The sequence below is a fragment of the Panthera tigris genome, chromosome E1 (genome assembly GCF_018350195.1).
Source record: "Panthera tigris isolate Pti1 chromosome E1, P.tigris_Pti1_mat1.1, whole genome shotgun sequence".
Classification (NCBI taxonomy): Eukaryota; Metazoa; Chordata; class Mammalia; order Carnivora; family Felidae; genus Panthera; species Panthera tigris.
Window position 1 is genome coordinate 15,059,135 of NC_056673.1, and position 23,137 is coordinate 15,082,271.

Below are 23,137 nucleotides of genomic sequence, written 5' to 3' on the forward strand. Positions count from 1 at the left end.
TTTTGGAAGAGAGCAAGCGAGCAAGCCGGGAGGGGCAGAGGGAGAGAGGATCCCAAGCAGGCTGTGTGTTGTGGGCGCAGAGCCCAACTCAGCGCTGCATCCTACAAACCGTAAGATCGTGACCTGAGACAAAACCCAGAGTCGGACGCTTAACTGACTGAGCCACCCAGGCGCCCCTAAAACAAATAGTTTTAAAAAGGAGAGAGAACCAGATCAACATTTTCCAAACCATTCTTCAGAACATTAGTTCTGTGAGATGTTAATTATTCAAATTAAAAAAAAACAAACACTTTCCTGGTCAGGGGCACATGGCTGGCTCAGTCAGTAGAGCCTGTGACTCTTGATGTTGGGGTTGTGAGTTCAAGCCCCATGTTGGGCACAGAGCTTTCTTTTAAAAATAAATAAATAAATGGTCAAATTTGGGAAATGCAGAGTTAAAGTCAGGCAGGTGTTGTGCTTTTGTCATGTTCGTGGACCTGTGGCTTCCAAGGCCAGGTGGGGTATGGTGTTAGCAGTCAGAGCCGTCCTCCACGGATGGTCCAATGACCACCGGCAGCAGGAACTCCTCGGGTGCTTGTTAAAAAGGTCGACGCCAGGTGTCGCCTCTGGCCCGGAGAATTGACAATCTACATTTTGCTAAGCCCCACCTGGTGATTCTGGGGCACCCAAATTTCGAGACCTAGGGACACAGAGGAGTACAATTTGGGGAGATGGCTAATTAGCAAGGGCCCTTCCGTATTGAGGTTGTACAGACAGGGCCCGTGTCGTCCCCAGCAGCACCCAGGCCCGGCCAAAGGGAGCTGCTGCCTATCTCTCCCAACCCACCTGCAGGACATGGGCACTTTGTGAGAAGAAGCAGGCATTGAGAAACTAGAGGGCAGGGTGGAAAAGAGTCCAAGGCCAACAGTGCATGGAGCAGTACCAGACGGGTCAGGTAACTGCACCCGCACCCCCTTGTCGGGGGCCAGTCATTCTGCTCTGACAGTACGGAGTTGATGGGTTACATATTTTCCTGTTATCATCCTTGAATCATAATAACCCAGGAGTTAGATACTATCCCTATTTTATAGCTGGAAAACTCGAGGCCCAGGGGGTGGAGTAACATGCTTAAGGTTAGAGCCAGGACTCCTGAAGTCATTAGAGCATCCAAGGCCCTCTAGACCAGGACATTCCATTTGGAGCATCAGCCCCAGGGCCCACTGGGCCTTGGGAGCAGGGCAGCAACAGCCCAGGGAAGGGAAGCAAAAAGCCAGGCATGGTCTCCATTTCCTGGAGCCAAGAGCTTCCTCAGAGCCTGGATTGAGCTCTACTTAGTAGAGTCATCTTGGCCCTGGAGACTGATGGGTACAAGGGGGAGCAAATCTCTGGTCACCCCCACCCTGAGAAGAGTGCCCTGGGGTGGGAAAGGGACCACGAGCTGGTCAAAGGCAGTGGACACCAAGTGGCCACAGCCCTCTGGTCTCGTCCCACTCCCCCAGCCTCCAGGCTCCTGGTGGGAAGGAGCAGGAAGCGATGCCTGGTCCTGCGCTTTTGGTCGGAGAGAGGAAGGGGGCTGGGCCGTCCTCAGGAACGTTGCCAGGGGTCTCCTCCTGTCTAGTCTTCCTGGACTCCTGTCTGGGAGTCTAGTCATTCCTTTGTGGTTGGCTTCCTGCAAACGCTGCTGGGGAAAGTCCCAACCCTTCTAAATCCCACAGTTGTGGTCGCAGGCCCCTGTGGGTTCCTTTTGGTTTTGCTCCATCTCCTTTCCCTCTTGTATCCAGAATCGGCGTGGTCAAAGGAACTTCTGCTCAAGCCCCCATCGTCATGGCCCCGGGGCTATGCAGTCTGAGGGGGGCATCACTCTGCCCTGGGCCTCAAGGACACTGAAAATGGGGACACGCCTGGTATTGGGGGTATATGTGCAGGACTGCCCCCAGGCAGCAGCACATTCAGCTCTGTGGAGTTGTTGATGCACTTGCATCAGCCTGCGTGAGTCTGAGCAGACACGTAAGGTGGGGGTGTGGGGATGAGTGGTTGGCACTCTGTGGTCAGGGGCTCCTGTCAGAGAGCTCTGAGAAGTCTTCTCGCCAGGATCGGGCTTCAGAGGCTGTTTAAACACCAGCTCCCCTCTTCTCTGAAGGAGAATATGATGGCTCCTCACAGGCTCTTGGGGTGGTGGGGCGCCTTACCTGTTCCAATTGCCAGGGGACCAACTCAAGGGTGATAGCCCATTTTTCCCAAAACGGTATAGGTCGTGGGGTTGTGAGGATTAGGAGCCCAGGACCCCCAAAGTGAAAGAGTTGGTTTTCCATAGGCTGCAGCCCCCACCCCGGTCCCCCAGGGTTGGGGGCAAGGTCAGGGTGAACAGGTAGGCTCTGTGAGGCTGTTTCCACCCATTTCCTAACTCACCCAAGCCCTGGGGTGAGGACACAGTGTCAAGAAGGAGGTGTGGCATCCTCCACGTGGGTAGCCTGCCACAGCACCAGCCTCTCCCTGCCAGCAGGGGGCCACCACCTGTGCCCCTGGGTCTCTGCACACAGCACGTTCACCTTTGAAGTCAGTCATTCTCAGCCTCCTGGGTGGATCCGAGACTGAACCCGGGCCCCTGGCAGCTCCCAGCCTCTTGACCCATCCCAGATAAGGCTCCATCTTCCCGTGCCAAGGAGGCAGTGAGAGGAGGAGCAGAGGTTAGAGGCCCCACGGCATATACTGTCTCCGTGGCCTTAGGCAAGTCTTGAGCCTCAGTTTCCTTACCTGTAAAATGGAGGTGATCCCCTCACTGGGAGGTAGGGGGACATGGGCATAAAGCACATGCACGGTGGTATACTGCGGATAGCACAGGGAACAAAGACCGTCCCCACCCTAACCCCATCCATACAACGTGACATCTACCTTAGGCAACTCTGACCGGAACAGACTTGTGGCCAACTAAAGGAAGTGAGGTCCGTTTCCGCTGACCCGTATCCCTCTCAGAACCCCTCTCGAAGCAAAAGCCTTAAGAAGTTGTCCCTTTGTTCATCTTGTTTATTGTTATTTTTCGTTTATTTCTCACATTTTAGTAAGTGACTTGGCCCCAAAGCATCTCAAGATAATTTCTAAGTGGTGGGTGTTCAGGCGCCCCGACAGTTCATGCTAAGTGGGGTGACTCGGGTCACTGCATGTAGGTGGCACCTCCGTACCACCTCCTGCACAACTGCTTGGCTGTGCCTCAGTGTGTGCGTGTGTGCACGTGTGAGTTGAGATGTGCTCCGGGCACGTCAGGTGTGAACGCGTTTTGAGGAGTGTGTAGGAGCTTGTGTGCTGGAGAAGAGGGAGAGGGTCTTGCCTCGTTGAATCCCTTTCCATGGCTGGGAAGGCCTAGGTCCTGAGTGGTGCCTGAAGGGTTCATCGGTTCCCTGTGTCAACCAGGGTCAATAGTGACACCGCTCCTCAGTAACTGACCCTGACTCCCGGCCCTATTGCTGTTTCTGGCACCTGGCTTACTTCCTGGCACACAGTAAGCACTCAATAAATGTATGCTGAGAATGACTAACAATTACTTCCTCCTCTGCTCCTGTGTCTCTTCCTAAGTCCCCCGTCTTTCTGCCCCTTACCTTTTGCTCAGATCCTGTGTCACTTGTCTGAAGTGTGCTCCCTGACCCCCACCCCTCCCCTATGGTGCCCTTGCCATGGCCCAGCTTTGCTGGCTTGGCCTTCTGCGTGGCCATTTCAAGAGGTGGGGGAGGGACAGAGTGAGGGGCCTCTTGGGTGGGAAGACCGAGGCTTCTGGTGAATTCTGGTTCTAAAGGGAGCTCATCCTCGTCTCTTTTCTTTCGTACTAAGGTGGTGGTCATGGGCATGAGTGCTCCTTCTAAGATTTCCCACCATGCTGGCTGCCCTCCTGCCAGGGCCCTGGGCAGTGGCAGAGAGAGAGAGAGAGAGAGAGAGAGAGAGCCAGCCACTGGGCCTCTCTGGAGAAGCCACAAGGAGATCCCCACCCCAGGGAGGGAATGGATGGCCTGGCCCCTCACCCTAATTGTGTGCAGGGGGCTTGAGGCCCAGGGGAGGGATGTGCATGGCCTCAGGGGCCAGCTGGGGAAAAGATGAGAGGGAATATTACCTGGGTGTGTGTGGGAGCTCCTACCTGTCAGGATTGCAAATTCAAAATAAGGCTCTGACACATCGCTTTGCTACCTTTCCTTTTCCCATGTTTGACTGAGAAAGCACAGAGAAATATTTCTCTAACGTAAGTAGAGCCAGCATAAGGTCTCTGGTAATGCAGGCGTTGTTAGACCTTGACCTCCATGCCAGGGACACAGGAGGACTTGGGGAGGGGGGACTGGGGGGACCTGGAGGCCACAGCCTCCATCTAAAGGGCAGCCTTGACCCCACTCTATCGTGGCCACGTGGGAATGAGCCTAGTGTTGTCTGTCAGATCTTCTGAGTTTTTTCAGGAGAAGCTGAAAATCCTAAATTTTATTATTTTTTTAAAAATTCTCTTTCTCGGGGCACCTGGGTGGCTCAGTGAGGTGAGCGTCCGACTCTTGATTTTGGCCACGTCGCGATCCCGGGGTCGTGGGATCGAGCCCAGCGTCAGGCTCTGCCCTGAGTGTGGAGCCTGCTTGGGATTCTCTCTTCCTCTGCCCCCTCCCCCACTTGTGCTCTCTCTCTCTCTGTCTCTCAAATAAAAATTAAAAAAAATTTTTTTTAAGTTCCCATTTTCTTTTTTTTTTTTTTTTTTTTTAAATTTTTTTTTTCAACGTTTTTTATTTATTTTTGGGACAGAGAGAGACAGAGCATGAACGGGGGAGGGGCAGAGAGAGAGGGAGACACAGAATCGGAAACAGGCTCCAGGCTCTGAGCCATCAGCCCAGAGCCCGACGCGGGGCTCGAACTCACGGACCGCGAGATCGTGACCTGGCTGAAGTCGGACGCTTAACCGACTGCGCCACCCAGGCGCCCCAAAGTTCCCATTTTCGATTGTCGGCTCAAAACAATTTTTTAAAAACTCTCATGGCTGCTCAAATAGCTTTCCACTGTATGCAGACCAAACACGCCAGAGGCAAGGAGAGAGGAGAATGTGCAGGGCCTCCTTGCCTCTTTCGGGGGCCCAAAAACAACTGCTTGTCTATTTCCTTGGCTCCAGCAGGTGGCACGTTTGTCTTGCATCAGACTGTGGCCCTATCTGGCCTGGGACCTTTTCATTTTTCCCTTTGTCTCCCCCAAGCCTGGTGCATAATGAATGCTGTGGAGGGAGCAAGTGGGTTAAACACTCTAGTCTGGCTTCTAGAGGGGCCGAGTCTCCATATAGGGACAGGGAATTGTCAGGCAAAGTGCAGGGCAGAAGCAGCCCGCCCTTACTGGCTGAGTGCCTGCCCGTGGCCTGGACTGGCCGACACCCTCCTCCTCCCAGTGGGTCCAGCCCAGCAGCCAGGGTCACGCCTTTGTCTGTTTTCTTGTCCGGTGTCTGTCTCTCCACTAGAATGAATGCCTCTTGAAAGCTGCCCCATGCTCTGTCCTGGTCACTGCAATACCTCCAGGGCCCAGAATGGTGCCCGGCAAGGAACAGCTGCTCAATAAATATTTGGAAGATGAAATTTAAAAATGGAGAGAGACAGACAGAAATGAACTGAAAAGGGGCTGAAACACACTGAGAAAGGGGAAGAGCATGCCCTCGCCAGCCAGGAAGGGACACAGCAGAAGACGGAAACAGTGAAACACAGTCTCCTCGAGATACCCAGAGGTGGGTTCCAGGTGTGGCTGTGGCCCAAGCAGTCACAGGGCCGGCCAGCCAGGAGGACCTGGGTGGGGGTCGGAACTTTGAGATACACAGACGTGAGGACGAAGGCAGGAGGAAGTCCAAGGTGGAGCGAACAGCACGCAGGCAGGGGCAGGAGACCGCTGGGAAGAGAAGATGGCAAAAACACTGGCTGAAGATCATCACCCAGACAGAGCAGTGTGACAAAGACTGAAACCAGAGGGCTGCGGAGAGGCAGAGAGAGGTCTGAAGAGGACAGGCAGGAGGAGAAGTGAAGAGAGACAGAGAGAGGAAAGACAGAGACAGAAAGATACAGAGAAACAGAAGGCAGAGAGAGACAGAACAGAGAGGGAGACAAAGGTACGGAGAGATACAGAGACAGAGATACAAAGAGACAGGAGAGACAGAATTGGTGAGGGAGTATGGGAGGGAGAGAAGACAGAAATTCTGGTGCAGATAGAGATGGAAAGAGGGAGAGAAACAAAGAAGGAGACATGATAGGAGGTCACTGTGACACTCGAGATTTTAAGCCTGGAGCCTGGAGAAGTAGTTTTTCAAATTATTTTTCATTTTCTTATTTGAGAGAGAGATGGGGGGGAGGGATGCAGAGGGAGAGAGAGAGAAAGAGAATCCCAAGCAGGCTCCACACTCATCGTGGAGTCTGACGCGGGGCTCGAACTCCTGAACTGTGAGATCGTAACCTGAGCCGAAACCAAGAGTGGGACGCTCAACCCACTGAGCCACCCAGATGCCATCGGAGAGGTAGATTTAAAGGGCGGTGGCGTCCATCCCTCTTTCCTCACAACACCCGTTCCCCAATAATGATGATATGGAAATGTGCCATGCACTGCACAAGATTGCCTCAAGGACACCGCCTCGTCTCCTGATTCCTAGCAGGCAGGCACAATCATTGCCCAGTTTTACAACCGAGGAAGCTGAGGCACAGAGAGGTGAAGTACCTTGCCCAAGTTCATACAGGCGGAAGGACTGGAAGGCATGGGGCACTGGGGGGTCTGCTCCCACAGCAGGGCTGAGGACTCCCAGGGGGCCAAGCTAGAAAGTGCTGTGGCACCCGCATGTGAGGGCTAACTCTTAAACACACCCGAAGCAGAGCTTGCTAGAGTGGAAGATGTAAGAAACATCGCAAAGCTAAAATGTGGGGGAAATGTAGACCTTGTTCAGACACTGAACTTATCTAAAAGAAACTGCAAAATATTTTTTAGATAATAAGAGAAATCTGAATATGAACTGGGTAGGAGATAATATCAAGAAATGATTAGATTAATTTGGGGTGCCTGGCTGGCTCAGTTGGTAGAGCATGTGACTCTTGATCTCAGGGTCATGAGTTCAAGCCCCACGTTGGGGGTCAAAATTACTTAAAAAAAAAAAAAAAAAAAAGAGGAGCATCTAGGAGGCTCAGTTGGTTGAGCATCTGACTCTTGACTTTGGCTCAGGTCATGATCCCAGGGTCATGAGATCAAGCCCCGTGACAGGCTCCAGGCTGAACATGGAGCCTGCTTAAAGATTCTCTCTCTCTTTCTCTCTGGCTCTCTCTCCCACTCATGCTATCTCTTTTTCTCTCTCTCAAAGGAAATAAAGAAACATTAAAAAAAAGAAATTGTTGGGGCATCTTGGTGGTTCAGTCAGTTAAGCATCCACCTTGGCTCAGGTCATGATCTCAAGGTTCATAAGTTCCAGCCCCACATAGGGCTCTGTGCTGACAGCTCAGAGCCTGATGCCTGCTTCAGATTCTGTGTCTCCGTCTCTCTCTGCCCCTCCCCTGCTCATGGTCTGTCTGTCTCTCTCTCAAAAATAAATAAACATTAAAAAAAAGAAATTATTAATTTTTTAAGTATGATAATGGCATGGGTTTTCGAGAAAATATTCCTATTCCTAGAATGCATACCAAAACATAGAGGGGTGAGGTGGTATGATGTCTGAGATCTGCTTTAAAACATTTCAGAAAAGGGGCGACTGGGTGGCTTAGTTGGTTAAGCGTCTGACTTCAGCTCAGGTCGTGATCTCACGGTTTGTGAGTTTAGTTCGAGCCCCGCATCAGGCTCTGTGCTGACAGTGCAGAGCCTGCTTAGGATCCTCTGTCCCCTCCTTCCCCTCTGCTCCTCCCCCGCTCACGCGCGTGCGCGATCTCTCTAAAAAATACTTAAACGTTTAAAATAAAATGTTCCAGAAAAGAGATAAAGCATGAGTGGCAAAATCTCTCTAACCGTTGGATCTGGGTGACAAGGACTGGGGGTTCCTTAAGGCCCTGGGTGGCTGCCCCCTGTCCCCGGAACAGAGATACAGTTCTCTAGCTTGGCACTCAGTCCCACCCGTGTGCCCACGCAGACCACGCTCAAATGCTAACCAGAGGCCCTCGTAGCATCCTGCCTCTGCACCTTTGCATGTCATAGTTTCCCTCTGGAGATGCCATTTCCTCTTCCAATGTGGCTCAAGTGCCTGTTGTCCCGGGATGCTTCCCACGCCTCTGCAGCCCAGAGAGGCCTCTCCTTGGACCTGTTCTTTGTGTCACACATGTTCCCCTTTGTCACAAGCTACCTTGTGTCACGAGTTGCAGTTCTCCAAAACTGCAAGTCCCCCTCCCTGTGAGCGACTCAAGAGCAGGGGCTGTTTCTCAGGCATTTCGATTACTGTTTTGCTTCTTACTTTCCCCAGAGCCCAGCACAGCCCTCCAAGCCCCTTTGTCTCAGCTCTTGTTAACTAAGAGTCTGCTTAGCAATAATTCCTCTCATCATGGAGGGCTCAGTGTAAACCTCGCCTCCTCTAAGCGCCTTCCCTGACCACCCCATTAATGTCACCCGCCACTGCCCACAGTCACCGTGTTCAGCCTCTCCGGAACGTTTATCACTACTTGAAGTTATTTCTGTGTTTGTTTATACTCCACTCCCTCACTCTGAACAAGGGAAGGACCTGGTTTTTCTAGGTCACCCCCCGTGTCCCAAGTGCTGAGAGAAAGGCCCAGGACAGGGCCAGGAGCTCAATCAGTATTTACTGAGTGAATTCACTAGTTGTCCCAACTAGACTTCAGGCTCCCAGAGGGCATGGTTCGGTTACTTTCTGGAGAGAACTAGCACATGGCGATTGTTAAACAACTATTCACTGCTATTATGTAGGAGAAAAAGCCCTCTACTGAAGGGTCAGGGGATCAGGGTCCAGTTCAACTTGGACTTCGGGTGGTAATATCTCTTCTCTTGGCCTTCCTTCAAGAGGCTTGGATTTCTGGGGCAATCCACGCACCTACTTTAGGATTTGATGAATGAGTGGCCAACATGGGCAATACTCAGAGCTGTCCTGGGGTACGAGTCACGGCTTGACAGCAATATGCCACCTACTCCACCCTCCCTTCCCAAATCCGTACAGTGGCGGCCCACCCACCATCACCTGGCTGTCCCTCAAGTCCAACCGTGGAGTCATTATCTTCTGCTGTGCAAATCTACCTTTCTGGTATTCTTCTAAAGACAGTACTGCCCACCCAGGCTCCCAGGCCAGAAACCTGGGTGGTTTTCTTCCTTTCTCCCCCAGCCAATTAGTCAACAAGCCTTGCTGATATTACCTCTTGAGCTGCTTCCCTCCACTGCCCTTTCCCATCGCTGTCATCTTCACCTGGACTACTGCAGAGGCCTCCTTACTGGTCACCCTGCCTCTGCTCTGGCCCCCGCCATCCCCTCTCCACCCACTGCTCAGAGTGAGCCTCCGAACACCAAACCTGCTTAAAACCCCTAAAAGGCCCCAGCCCCCTTAGGATGGACTCCAAACAACTTATTATCACCTGTCAGGAACTGCATTATCTGCCCCCAACCCTCTCTGCACTCTGCCTGGTAAACTCTCCCTTTCCAAGCTCTCTGCAGACCTCAGCTTAGAACTTCCTCTTTCAGGGAGTGCCTCTTCCACCGAGATGGTGGAGAGGAGCGTGAGGGGGACCTGGCTCATTCCATAGAGCATGTGCCTCTTGATCTCAGGGTCGTGAGTTTGAGCCCCACGTTGGGTGTGGAGATTCCTTTATATAGATACAAAAAAAAAAAAAAAATCTTAAAAACAAAGTGAAAAAAAACCAAACAAACCCTCTTCCAGGAAAATTTTGAGGACTATACCTCCAGTGTAATCCCATCAAGCTTGTGTTTCACTATTCACGGGCCTTTTCTCATTTCTGCTCTGTTCATTCTCTCAAAAAAAAGCACAGGTTTTGGCACACAGCAGGTACTCTGCAAACACTTATTGGATGAATGACATCACACTAAGACTGTTAGGTGAAAATCTCCATCACATGCTCTCTATGCACTTGAACAAGTCATTCATTCACTTTTGAGCAATTCCTTTAGCCTCTGCCTCCTCCTCCTCCTCACCTGTAAATGCGGACAGTAATGGTAACTTTTTCCGGTAGAGTTGTTGTGAGGAGTCAAGCACTTGGAACAGCAGTCGCATGTAAATTTGGCTATTTTTAATATTTTCTTGGCACAACTGTTTCCTTGATCTCAACCCACCCCGCTGAGGGGGGCCAAACGTACAGGTGCAAAACAGTCACACCTAGGTCCCCACGCGACACCTTGATGTCCGCTTCGCCTACTGCCCTGGGCGGGCGGCGGGGAGCTCTTGACCCCCGCTGGGGGCCCACCTCGGAAGAGGACGCAGACGCCGAGGCCCACTTAAGGATGGAGGGGGCGGGCCCGAGAAGGCTCCGCCTTCGCGCTGAGGTCAGCGCGCACCGCTGCGTGTGACGCTCTGGTTGCCGCAGAGACGCCCCGCCCCCGCGCGGCGCTGCGGAACCGGAGCTCCGGGCGGCGTCGGCAGCGGCGCGGGAGGCGGCAAGGCCGGGGCGGCAGAAGCCGGCGCGGCGACCGCAGCGAGAGCGGCGGGGACGGAGCAGACCACGACGAAGGCGCGCAGGCAGCAGGGCCGGGCCGGGCCACGGGGAGAGCGGCCGCCGGGAAGCGGGCGGGAGGCCGGGCGGGCAGCGGGCAGCCGCCGAGCTGCGGAGCGACATGGTGCTGCTCAAGGAGTAGTGAGTGTCCGGCGCGCCGTGCGGAAGCGGGGAGGAAGGGAAAGTCGGGGATGACGACCAGGGAGCCTGATGGCTTGGCGGAGTGGATGCAGCGACCGGACGGGGATGGGGAGCAATGGATGGGCTGTTGGGCGGCCCAGCAGGGGCTGAGGGGACCGTGAGGGCCGGAAAGGGCCTGAGGTGGGGCCAACGGGGATAGAGAGATACGGACAGCTCCTGAGGTGGGGCCTGAGGGACAGTGAGGGCCGAATAGGCCTGAGAGAAGAGGCCAAAGGGACAATGAGGGCTGGACAGGGCCAGAGATGGGGTCAAGGGGACAGCGAGAGCCAGCAGGGCATGAGGAGGGGCTTGAGGGGATGGAGATGCGTGGTGGCCCTACAGTGGGGGCAGAGGGACGAAGGGGCCCGCCAGAACTACAGGAGTGGCCGCGGGGACTGGCGGGAGAAGGAGGAGTAGGCTTCAGGGGCTGAGGAACAGTTAAGACAGCTTCAGGAATGGAGCCGAGATGGTGGAGAGGAGCGTGAGGGGGACCTGGAGTATGAGGAGTGGCCGCCTTAGGCATGGGGAGGATTGTAAGGAAGTGCACACAGGGAAAGGTGCAGGGAGTTAGGGCCAGGCTTGGGTGACAGAGGAAGGGTCTAAGAAGATTGCAGAGGGCACTGGTGGCGTGACATGGTGCCTAAGTGGTAGGTGCAGGGGAGGAGGTACTTGGAAAGAAGCTTAGGATGTTTGCTTGGGACTTGGGGGACACTTGGGGAAGGCATCCAGAAAATATTGGGGAGGAGCTGGTTTGTGGGAGTTAGAGTGCTGGAGAGGGCTGGGATGTTACCGCGGTAGAGGACAGTTTGGAGAGGGAGTAGGTTTGTGAATGTATGTAATAAATAAACGTATTGGAGTAGGGGTTAGGGGGCAGGGGCAGCCTGTCTCTAGGGCAGTCTCAGTCTTGATGCAAAGAGGGAAATTGCTTTGAGAAATTAAGGAGGTTCCCATAAAGCCATTACTTGAGGAAAGACAGTGAAGGGTGAAGGAGTTCTCAACTAGTGACTGGGGTGGAAAACTAGTGACTTCTGGTTGGTGTTGCAGGCAGAAGGCTTGCTCCTGAAATCCAGGGGATTGGATGACAGGTGGGGATGTGTAGATGGCTAAATCTTTCAAACACTAGATGACCCATCACTGAAGCTCATGGTTCCAAGTAAACATTTGAGGACTTCCTCCCTGCCCCCAAAGAGGAGAGATTGAATGTGTGTGTGCAGAATTTACGGTGAAACTGTGATTCCCTGGAGAAGAGGGTGGGTGGGCAGCATTGGGTCAGAAGCCCAGGAAATCCAGAAGGGGGAGATGTCCCCATAGAGAGCAACTGGTGGAACTCAGTTGGTAGCCAGGCAGGTGTGCAGAGGGCTGCTTCCATTCTGTCATTGAAAGTACTTTGCCCCATCCCATATGGCTTGCTCCTTGGAGGTATTTAGGACATTTAGGACATAGTGTGGCGCTTTGGTTAACAAAGGGAGCAGAGACCCAAGCTGTCGTCCCGGCTGGACACCTCATCTGAACAGCATTTTTTGGAGCCCCTCCACCTCTAGTTCTTGACCTCCAGTCTGATGTTGATCCAGCCAGAGCTTGGAGCTTGGTACGGTGAGGAGGAAGAACCTTGGGATACCAATGGGAGGAGAGCATGGTGCACTTTGGCTTTTAACCTCGACCGTCCAGAAAACAGGCTTTTCCCATCCCATCCCATTCTCCTGGTCTTTTTATCTCTTCCCAAGTGAATTCCAGAGTCTGTAGAAACCTGTAGTTTTGTGAAGAAGGTCAGGCAGGGAAGGGACCTTCAGAAGAGATCTGAGTGAGTTTTGAAGAAAGGGCCTTCCTCCCCAGTCTTTGTTCTTCTACCCTTGAAGCCTACCAGGGAAAGGTCCAAGGTGCCGGGGGTGCAGAGCCTGCCTGGCATCTGCGTTTCCTTCCGGCCTGACTTGTGCCCCGCGTGTGCTCCGGCGAGTGTGTGCGTCCTGGGGCAGGGGCCGAGGAGGGGGGCATCCGAGACACTTGGCCGTGGCTGCAGTGCTGCAGCTCTGGGAAGGGTGGAAGTGAAGGTCACACTGAAGTGAGCACAGCTCCAGTCTCAGCCCAGCACTGCCCCTGTGGCCCTATCCTTTGGAATTGCACCCAATTGCTGCTAAAGTGGTTTTGCTCCTGAGGAGCCAGGGAGAGACGTCCGGGTGTGCGGCTGTCACGTAAGGCAGCCTCAGAGCATCCCGTCAGGAGCTGGGGGAGACTTGGTGCCTACCCAGGGTCTGGCGGTTTCCCTGGAGATTTTTCTGACACTTCCTCTAACAGGATTCTCCTGGATTTGATTTCTGCAAATTCTTGGATGTGATTCTTACTGCTGTTCTTGCAGATAAAAGGCGTATTGTTTTCTAGGAAGTTTCTTCTGAGGGTGCAGAAATTGTGGCCTCCACGTTGAAAGTATTTTTCTGCGCTGTTGGCTTTCTCTAATGGGAGGAGGGCATTCGTGGCAGCATCCAGTAACCTGCAGGATTTGTGTTATTTGAGTCATTCTGGAGGAGGGGGTTAGCAGGCAGTAAGCACTTGAAGCCCCTTTTGTTTTTCCTGCTCCTTTTCTGCCCCGCACCTTGCCTTCAGTGTGATGTTTTTCTCAGACCCCTGTGTGCTTCTTGCTACCTGGGGGACCTTTGTGGATTTGGAAAATAGTGAGCGGACTGTTTAGCAGCCTGGAGCACAGATCCCAGTTGTCGGAAGCACTGCCTAGGAAGGAGAACATAGCAGCTCACGATTCGCCAAGCGTGCGAGGTGCAGGAGGCTCCAGGGCGTTCCAACTGGGGTCTGGGCACTGAGAACCTGAGCTCGGGAGCGGGCCTCGTTTGTATGAATACAACCAAGTGTTTTGGTCTCACCTCTCTGACCTCGCGGCTTTCAGCTGGGGCTTGGCTGTTGCTCTGCCACTAGCCCTCGCACCTCTGTGGAATGCTGACGGGTGTGCGACCTGGCTGGGCATGACTTGTTGGGCATGGCTTGTTGGCACCTCCAACAATCAGTGGTCGTTAAGAAGGAGAAGAAGTAAAAGGAAACTGTCAATTGGGTGCCTTTGGACAGCTTCTGGAGTTTAAGACACAAGTCGAGTGTCCTCTCTTGGTGACTTTGTGATAGTAGCTTGTATTGCAATATCCTGCCTCAGAGCAGAGATGGTTGGTGTGTGCTCTTGGGGTGATTAAGCTTTGAAGGAGCTTGGTCCCTTCCTAGCTTTCTACCTTGAGGGCCATCGTCAGGACGTTGGGCCCGTAGAGATGAAATCCCCAGGGCCCGAGTCTTCAGGTCTGACTCCTCATCTTGGCTTCAGAGTTTGCGGGGGTGGGGAGGGGGGGGGGTCCTCGTTTTGCTGGGAAAGATATCAGTGGGGGAAAGGGAGAAGAAGACAGCTCCAAATGTGAGTCAGAGGCCTGCGAAGTAGCCCGTAGGGGGACAGGCTTGCACTGAATCACAGGTTCTAAGTTGAGGCTGAAGGGCACAGACGATCCTGCCTCATAGCACTCAGGGGGCCATTCTCTGCTGGGTTTTCGGCAGTGAGCATATGCCATGTGCAACAGAACATTTAAGACTGTTCTACAGTGGTGCTGTAATGGCCTTGGGTAGCATTCAGGCCTGAAGTTGATACTGTTTTCCCTCTCTTGTAGCCGAGTCATCCTACCTGTGTCTGTAGATGAGGTAAGTTTTTTTTTTTCCTTTTTATTCATAGTTTCTTTTTATTCATATAATTGCCTGCGACCATTAGCTACGTTGGGCTACAAGTGGCCCACACTCTTGGTGTGGTTTTCATGGTTGTTCTAACTTAGAGATACTCAGTATCTGATGAGAATTTTCCTAGTGGCACCTTTAGTCGAAGGAGGGCACCTATTTTGTATATCTGCAACCTGCCTCAAGCTGTCGACATGCTAGATAACTTTGAACGGAGACTTTGGATAGAGACTAAACCAGCCCCGTTTACCTGCTAAGACTGTGCCTGTTGGGGGACATTTTATTGAGGGGACTGAGTGTGTGAGGGGATTTCTGGGCCCTCCAGCACTTGACTGGGAAGCGTGCACGGCCCTCTGTCTGGTTGTGCAACAAACCAGTAGGGCAGGAAATCTCCGAGGCCCTCCCTAGCCATGCTCTAGGTGACCGCTGGGAAGACCAAGGCCCCGAACCCTTTTACGGAGGGCAAGGAATAACAAATGGGCTTGGCTTGCCCTCTGTCCTTTTATGGTTTTAGGCCCAACGTCCCTGTATATGGGGATCTGGCAGGACTTGCCCCAAGAAGGTTCATAGGCCATGCTGACTCAGAATCGTGTCTTGGACAGCAGAAAACTGTCATAGAGCCTCCCTTGTTCCATCCTTTCTTTGAATCTCCTCCACTGTCTTCTCCTGTTGCAGCCTGGTCTTTGCACCCCCCAGCTTCTAGCCAGGCTCCAGTTTGGGTGAAGTGTGTCAGCCAGCGCAGTGCCCTCAGTCACTGTCTTTCCTGTGGTGTCAGCATGAAGCTCCTGTGATAACTTACACTCTGTTCCAAATATGAAATGGACCTTTGAAAAATGAAATCAGGCCAACAGAGCCTGCAGCACACTTTAGATGAGACAGATATCCAAGCTTCTTGGACCCAAAGGGGGTGGGTAGCCATCGGCCCCCTAGAGGATCGTCTCCAGTGGTGGGCTGTAATCTGATAAGAGCTGTGGAGACCTGGGGGTGGGAGCCAGAGGTGGTCCTCGAACATGCTCTGGGAGCTCTAGGAAAGGAGCTTGAGAGAAACCAGACTGGGGATGCAGGGCAAAGGGCATGGAAAGGATAGATGCTTCTATCCCTGGAAGCACCTGACGTGTACTTGGGGCCTGGGAACCCTGTGCTTAGGCTGACAGGTGTTGGGCTTGGGGGGCTCCTGTTAACCCACCTCCTTGGGGGCTTTGCCGTCTTTGTGAAAAATAAAAGTGATGATTTTCCAAATCAGGAGGCCAAGCAGGAAGGCTCGGCCTGTCCCTTACCCTGAAACTCAGCTCTTGGGAGTCCAGTAACCCTCTCTTTGCTGTACAGGATGATCCCACCGCCCCCCCCACCCCCGTCAGGAAGATGTCCCCCAGGAACTCCGGAGTACCTCAGTGTAGCATTTAGGGGCAAAATGGGTCTTTTCACAGGGAGTATCTTGATAGAACAAGGATGGGAATATTTGTGAGAAGTGTGGCCAACCCGGGAGAGCCAGCACTGTTCAGGAGCACCTATTGGCTACTCTGCAGCAAGGCTGGAGGTGACTTAGGATGGGGCCAAGAGTGGAGGGAAAGAGGAACTCACCTGGAGATCATCTGCAATTGGCAGTTTTTAGCTTGTGATTTTTTTTTTTTTTTTTTTTTTTTTTTTCAGCATTGAGGAAGTGATGGGGCAGGTTGAACAGAGCCTAAAGTCTAAGCAGAAGCTTGGGAAGTAAGCTCTGCTAAGGATTCATCTGTCTGCCTGGGAATGGTCAGCCTTTTCTTAGCTAGAAACCACTGATGAGAAAGCAAGTACATGGCTTGGGTAGGGTGAAGCAGGTGCTGCTTCTCTAAGATTTTTTGTTTTTAAGTAACCTCTGTGGCCCTAGTGTGGGTCTTGAACTTATAACCCCAAGATCAAGAATCCCTTGCTCCACCATCTGAGCCAGCAGGCACCCTGGAGCTGCTTTTCTGATGGCTTAAACCTTAGTTCCAGAGATCAGAAAATCTTGAATGGGGAAGCCAAAGAAGAAACAAGTAATGATCAACCTTTTCAGTCTTTATCAATAGACCCATCATGACTCTTGGTTCCCATGGGAACAGCCCAGCATCATATGACTGTTGGATTTACTTCCTAATTGGAGGCCTTGATTTGAGGCCCTCGTGGCTTTCTTTCCTTTTTTTTTTTTAAAGTTTATTTATTTATGTAAGTGATCTGTATAGCCAACGTGGAGCTTAACTCAAGGCCTCAGGATCAAGAATTGCATGCTCTTGTGACTGAACCAGCCAGGCACCCTTCCTCAGGGCTTTCTGTTGTAGGTTGGGGAAGAGAAGAAGGAGAAAAGAGAAGGCCATGTCTTTATAACGATCCTGATGGTGTGAATCAATATTTTGGGGCGGAATTAGCTTCTATCTGGCCAGAGCCTTTGGGTTAACACTGCACAGGGTTTCTAGGCCTTCTGCGGAGAAAGCCCTGGATGTTTGACAAGGGTGTGTCCACCGGTGGTTCCTGGCTTAGATAGGCCCACCCTCTTCCCACCCTCTTCCCTGGCTTAGATAGGCCCACCCTCTTCCCACTTAGATAGGCAGGGCTGTTTTACTTCCCATTTCCAGAAATGCATGTTACCATCCGCCTGTGGTACCTGGCCTGACACAGTCACGTGGATGGGGCCAACAGCTGTGCTGTTTTTCATGATAATATTGCCTGTCAGTGTTTCAGGCCCACCCACTGCATGTTCCTGGGCTCCCACTCCCAGGTTGCCTAAGTGGTAGAGTCTGTTTTTCTTAGCTGAGTGTCTTAGTTCTTTGGGACAAGGGCAGGCCTCATTGTCCTAGGCCTGAGGAGGCTGGACTCCTCAGATGGATAAGGGTTTTTTATCTGATTTAATGGTCTGCCCGCCACCCCCACCCCCATCTGAGTGTGGCTGCTTTCTGCTTTCCGAAGGTGTGGCGCCACTTTGCCAAAGGGAACCCTCTGGCATGAAAAGTGTCCCTCACTTGTAGCTTCTGAAGGCCAGTCTTACTTAACCCCTTTGGATTAACAGAACGGCCTTCACTTGTCTCATTGGGATTAAAGGATCAGAATATCAAGAGAGATTAAAGGGGAAGATGCCGGCCCAACAGACTGATCCTCTTAGAACCTGCCCTCTGGTTCCTGTATCTGATGAGGAACCAAATGAAGGGGATTAGTGTCTGCGTGGGGGCCCCTCCCCAAGCAGCGCCACCAGCCACCAGCCCTGTCCCCTCCACCAGGCCCTTTCTTCAGCCTGTCCTTCAGGATTGCTGAGTCAGTGGTTAGATGTTATTATGACTCTTCTCTGAAACAATTAATGCTCCTTCTTAGGAACCCCTGTTTTAGCCCAACCCGGACCCACTTGAGGGGGTGGACTTGGAAAGGCACAGAGACAGCTTGGTGTTCCACGGGGGCACTGAGGCAGCGCTGATGTTGTTCAGGATTAGCAAGGTCAAGGTGACTGGCTCTGTCCCAGATGTTTCTCTCTATGGGATTAACTGAGCCTTGATCACTTGCTTGGGCCTTTCTTTGGCATTTTATACTGGGTTTTTACTTTGGAAGTTAGGCCTCTAGCCGTTTGTCCTAGTGTGCTGCCTCCCCCAGACTCTGCCCAGAAATTTCCCTGCAGTGCTTCATTCTGAAGCTGCCTGGTAGAGCGGGCTTCCAAGTTTGAGGGGAAGTAGCCCTGGAAGCTGCCTCTGCTCCTTGCTGTTGCCGGGAGTGGGTTAAGTGGCAGCTGCTCAGAGACGCAGCCTCTCTCTTTTAATCTCGAAGGGAGGGAACCCCTTGTCTATCTCTCCTGGGTGTAAAAGGAGTCTGGGGAGCAACGTAGAGGGTGAGGAAAACCTTTATACCTGCAGTGTGATTACGTACCTTTTTTTCTCATCCTCCCTGAATAGTTGTTCCTGGTGGCACTGGCAGTAAGAGGGAAAATGCATCCTCCGGTATAGACATAACTTCCTGCATTAACTACTGCCATTCATTCTTTTTGCCTTATTTTTCCCTCCAAACAGCTTCACTCAGAAGGTTGCAGAAGGGCCAGGTCTGGGCAATGCCCAGGTCACTGGCCATAACACTGGGTTGTCCTGAGGGGGTCAGAGGAGGCCGGTAACCTTGACTGGTGACTTGATAGGGTGGCAGATGCCCAAATAAAGGAAAACCAGGTTCTTGCCATCTAGTAAAGGCACACACCGTGGGGTCGGAATCTCTGTCATCCAGTATGGGAAGCAGGCCACTTGCCCCAGCGCTACCAGGAATCTGGAAAGCATCAGGAGGTTTGGTCGCCTATAAAACTGTTCTCTGAGGTGCTGGCAGGGTGACGAGCTGCCCGACACTGGAGAAAAAACAGGTAGATGAGTCAGTTTACAGCGGAGGTTGTGGACTTCTCAGAGCACTGGGGCAACTTTCTTTGACAAGAAGTCCTGTGTTAGGATCTGTTTGAATGAATGGGGTGAAGAGATTCTAGCGGCCGACCCAGATCTGGTTTTAGGGTCTTAATACCAGAGGCAGGTTCAGGGAAGAAGCTGCCTTGGACTCTGTAATCTGGTTCCTGGATAGTGGTGTGAAGTTAAGTGTATTTACCTGGCTCCTTCAGCCTTGCTGGAAGATGGGAAAATGGAAGGATGAAACGAAACACATCTGATAGCTAAAGAGAGGCCACGGAGCAGCATTCTTAGTCGCTGTGGGTGGATTTGGGCAAGGTCCCAGTGGAACTGCAGAATGAGGTCCTGGATGCAGGGGAATCCCAGAGTGATCTCACTGGACAGTTCCTGGCAACTGGACTCTGTGCGCCTGTCGAGAAGACTCTGCACTGACAATGACTCCTGTCCCTCTGTTGCTCTAGTACCAAGTAGGGCAGCTGTATTCTGTGGCCGAGGCCAGTAAAAACGAAACGGGTGGTGGTGAAGGCGTGGAGGTGCTGGTGAATGAGCCCTACGAGAAGGATGGCGAGAAAGGCCAGTACACACACAAGATCTACCACCTACAGAGGTATGTGGCCGAGCAGCAGGGCCGGGAGGCAGGCAGGGATCGAAACAGAGATAGTGGATCGCTGGGGTTTTGTTCCGGGTTCTCGGCTGGTTACGCGGGTTGCTTCACCTGTGGGAGTGGGTGTAAAGGACACTTCTTTGCTCATTTAAAGGTTTTTTTAGTTTATTTTAAATTTATTTTTTAGATTTTTTTTTTTTAATACTTTCCCCGCCAGGTTCCTCGTCCCTAGAGGTGGTAGTGTTTAGTTTCTTGGAGGCTGTTCCATGGTCTGTGAGTATAGGGGTGTGTGTGTGTGTGTGTGTGTGTGTGTGTGTGTATATGTATGGGTGTTCCATTTCCTTTATTGTTCTCTCATCCATGGGATCGAACTATACGTACAGATATGGACTCGGAGCTTTTGTTACTTGTCATATCATAGCTGTCTTTGGCTGTCAGCATATTCAACCCTGTTCTTTTAGAGAGCACAGTGTTAGGTCATACAGATGTGCTATAGTCTGCTTCACCAGTCCTCCCCTGCTGGACGGACAGTCATCCTTCCCAGATGTTACACAGATCTTTTGCTGCACTTATGTGTATAAATCTATAGTACATGCTCCTAAAAGTGAAATTGGGGGCAGGTAGTATTTTAAATTCTGATATTGGGGAATTGGTTACTAGAGAACTTGAAGCACCTCTTTTTGGATCAAAGGCATACGTATTTAATTAAAAGAAATTTTTTTTTCTTTTTTTAACATTTATTTATTTTTGAGACAGAGAGAGACAGAGCGTGAACAGGGGAGGGGCAGAGAGAGAGGGAGACACAGAATCGGAAGCAGGCTCCAGGCTCTGAGCCATCAGCCCAGAGCCTGACGCGGGGCTCGAACTCACAGACTGCGAGATCGTGACCTGAGCCAAAGTCGGATGCTCAACCGACTGAGCCACCCAGGCGCCCCTAAAAGAAATTTTTTTTAATGTTTACTTATTTTTGAGAGAGAGAGAGAGAGGGAAACCCAGAATCCGAAACAGGCTCCAGGCTCTGAGCTGTCAGCACAGAGCCCGAAGCAGGGCTCGAACCCACGCACTGTGAGATCATGACCTGAGCCGAAGTCGGACGCTTAACCGACTGAGCCACCCAGGTGCCCCAAAGGCATAAGTAAACGTGAGTCTGAGGGGTGCCTGGGTGGCTCAGTGGGTTAAGCGCCAGACTTAGCTCAGGTCATGATCTCACAGTGCATGGGTTTGAGCCCCACGTCCAAATTTGTGCTGACAGCTCAGAGCTTGGAGCCTGCTTCTGATTCTGGGTCTCCCTCTGTCTGCCCCTCCCCAGCTTACATGCTGTCTGTCTCTCTCTCAAAACTAAATAAACATTAAAAAAATAAATAAAAATAAAAGTGAGTCTTATTTGTATACCAAAATCCATAGCAAATCACATAGATTTGCTGAATCATATATTTCAGTAAACAGTCATATTTCAGTAAACTCTAAGCTGACCCAAAGGGCACTGAAAGCCATGGTAAACATACACCAGCTTGAATGGAAGTTGAACAAAGCTAGTTTTAGAAACTATCCAGTACTGGAAAAAATAAATCTTATCTATGCCTTTTTTCCCCCCAAATCTATGTTTTTTAACTGTGGTAAAATACACAAAACACAAAATTCACCATTTTTAAGTTCAGTGGCAATAAGTACATTTACATCGCCATGTAACGTAAACCGGAATCTTCATTTCCAGTCGCTGAACTGACCAGACATGAAATCAATTTCATTTTCGTCTGGTGAAATCCCTGACTTAATGTAGTCTGATGCTCTGGAGATGTAAAAGTGCTAGCCCAGAGCGGTCCAGGATTTTGTGAGTGCTGGAACCAGGAAGAGAGCAACACTGTAAAGTGGGGAAATCTCGCCATGGTCCCATTTCCTTGCCGTTGTCTTCTTTCTCCTCCATGTCTCCTCTTCGTCGTCTTCCATCCCTACTCAGTTGACTGCCAACCAGTCCTTACTGAGGCATTCGCCGTTGGTTAGGATAAGACTCAGGATATGCCTTCCCCATAGCGTCTCTGTGTTTTCCTAAAGAGGACTTTGCAGAGAGAGTGAGGTTGGGAGAAGAGACCAGCTGGTTTCTTACGACTCAGTTGGTCCAACCAAAGTGTCAGAGGGGAGATCTGCACATGTGGAGGGTGGGACACGTCTTACTCTCTTCCTTAAAAGAGAGGGGGTAAACTTTGGGCTGCCACCACCACTCTTGACTTAACTTCAACTGCAAAAACCAGATGGAAACCAACAGTGCTGAATCCCGTGACCACCTTCCCTCATGAGGATCAAAGCCTTCCTGTCAGCCGTCTGGTTGCCCTGGTCAGAAATATGGGCTGCCCACTACCTTCTTCCTCGTCCCTCATATCACATCATGTCCTTTTGACTCCATCTCCTTAGTACCTCCAGCATTTCCATTGCCTTCCATCATCTCTTGCCAGCCATCATCATCTCTTACTACAGCGCCTCCTAACTGTTCTCCCTGCTTTCCATTTCTCTGCTTCCAGTGTTCTGTCCAAAGATAGATCTGTTGCTCCCCAGCTTAAAAGCTCTGGATGGGGACATCTAGGTGGCTCAGTTGGTTGAGCGTCCAACTTTGGCTCAGGTCATGATCTCACAGATTGTGAGTTCGAGCCCCATATTGGGCTCACTGTTGTTAACCTGTCAGCACAGAGCCCACTTTGGATCCTCTGTCTCCCTCTCTCTGTCCCTCCCCTGCTTGTGCTCTCCAAAAAATAAATAAATAAATAAATATTTAAAAAAAAAAAAAAAAAAGTTCTGGATGGCTTCCCTATGCCCGAAAGTATGGATAAAGTCCATACTCCTTGATGTAACTTACAAGATCTTTTATGATCAGATTTTGCATCTTTTCTTTTCTTTTCTTTTTCATGTTTATTTATTTTTGAAGAGACAGAGACAGAGCATGAGTTGGGGAGGGGCAGAGAGAGAGGGAGACAGAGAATCCCAAGCAGGCTCCAGACTCTGAGCTGTCAGCACAGGGCCTGACGTGGGGCTCGAACTCATGAACCGTGGGATCATGACCTGAGCGAAAGTCGGCCGCTCAACTGACTGAGCCACCCAGGCACCCCATCATGTTTTCTTATATTTCCTGCCTCATACCTTATACCAGCTACTCCAATCTTCTCTTTCTCCTACCTTTTCTAACCTCACTTCTGACCTTTCTAGCTCAGTCCTACTCACTCTATTCTGTGTTCGTGTAATTCTTATTTTCTCTGAGGAGCCTCCCCATGTCCCACCCCATGTCCCACGGTCCCTCCCACACTGTGTTCTCCCCACGCTCTGTCCCCCCAGAGCCCTGGGCTCACCCGTTATGGCATATACACGTACAGTGCCGTCCTCTGCCTGGTTTGCTGGACTCCCTGCTCGCACGTAAGCTCCATGAAGTCAGGAGCCATGTCTGTGTGATTTCTGTATGTGTCCTGGTGCCTGGCACACAGGAGTATTTCCCTGAATGAGTGTGTCGGTGAGTGAATGAATCTCAGAGGGTTGCTGAGTGCCTGAATCAGCTCTCTGCTGGACTTAGCTCTTTTGTCTTAGGCCCAGGCTCTAAAGCTGATGAGATCGTTGGGGCCTCTAAAGACTACATGGATTACCAGCTAAAAACGAAGGCAGAGGAACGTATGCACCTTTAAAAACAAACAGGCAAACAA

The 23,137-nt window shown here is 51.5% G+C and overlaps 1 protein-coding gene across 2 annotated transcripts in view; it reads left to right on the forward strand.

The window, feature by feature from the left end:
* The first annotated feature begins 10,526 nt into the window (after positions 1-10,526).
* Positions 10,527-23,137, forward strand: part of PITPNA (phosphatidylinositol transfer protein alpha) — a 40,630-nt gene continuing 28,019 nt past the window's right edge. For both annotated transcript variants that reach the window (XM_042967514.1, XM_042967513.1), the window contains exons 1-3: positions 10,527-10,733; positions 14,420-14,450; positions 19,315-19,460. In XM_042967514.1, the coding sequence (XP_042823448.1) occupies positions 10,714-10,733; positions 14,420-14,450; positions 19,315-19,460 (197 nt within the window). In that variant the 5' untranslated portion in view covers positions 10,527-10,713. The remainder of the gene's footprint in view (positions 10,734-14,419; positions 14,451-19,314; positions 19,461-23,137) is intronic.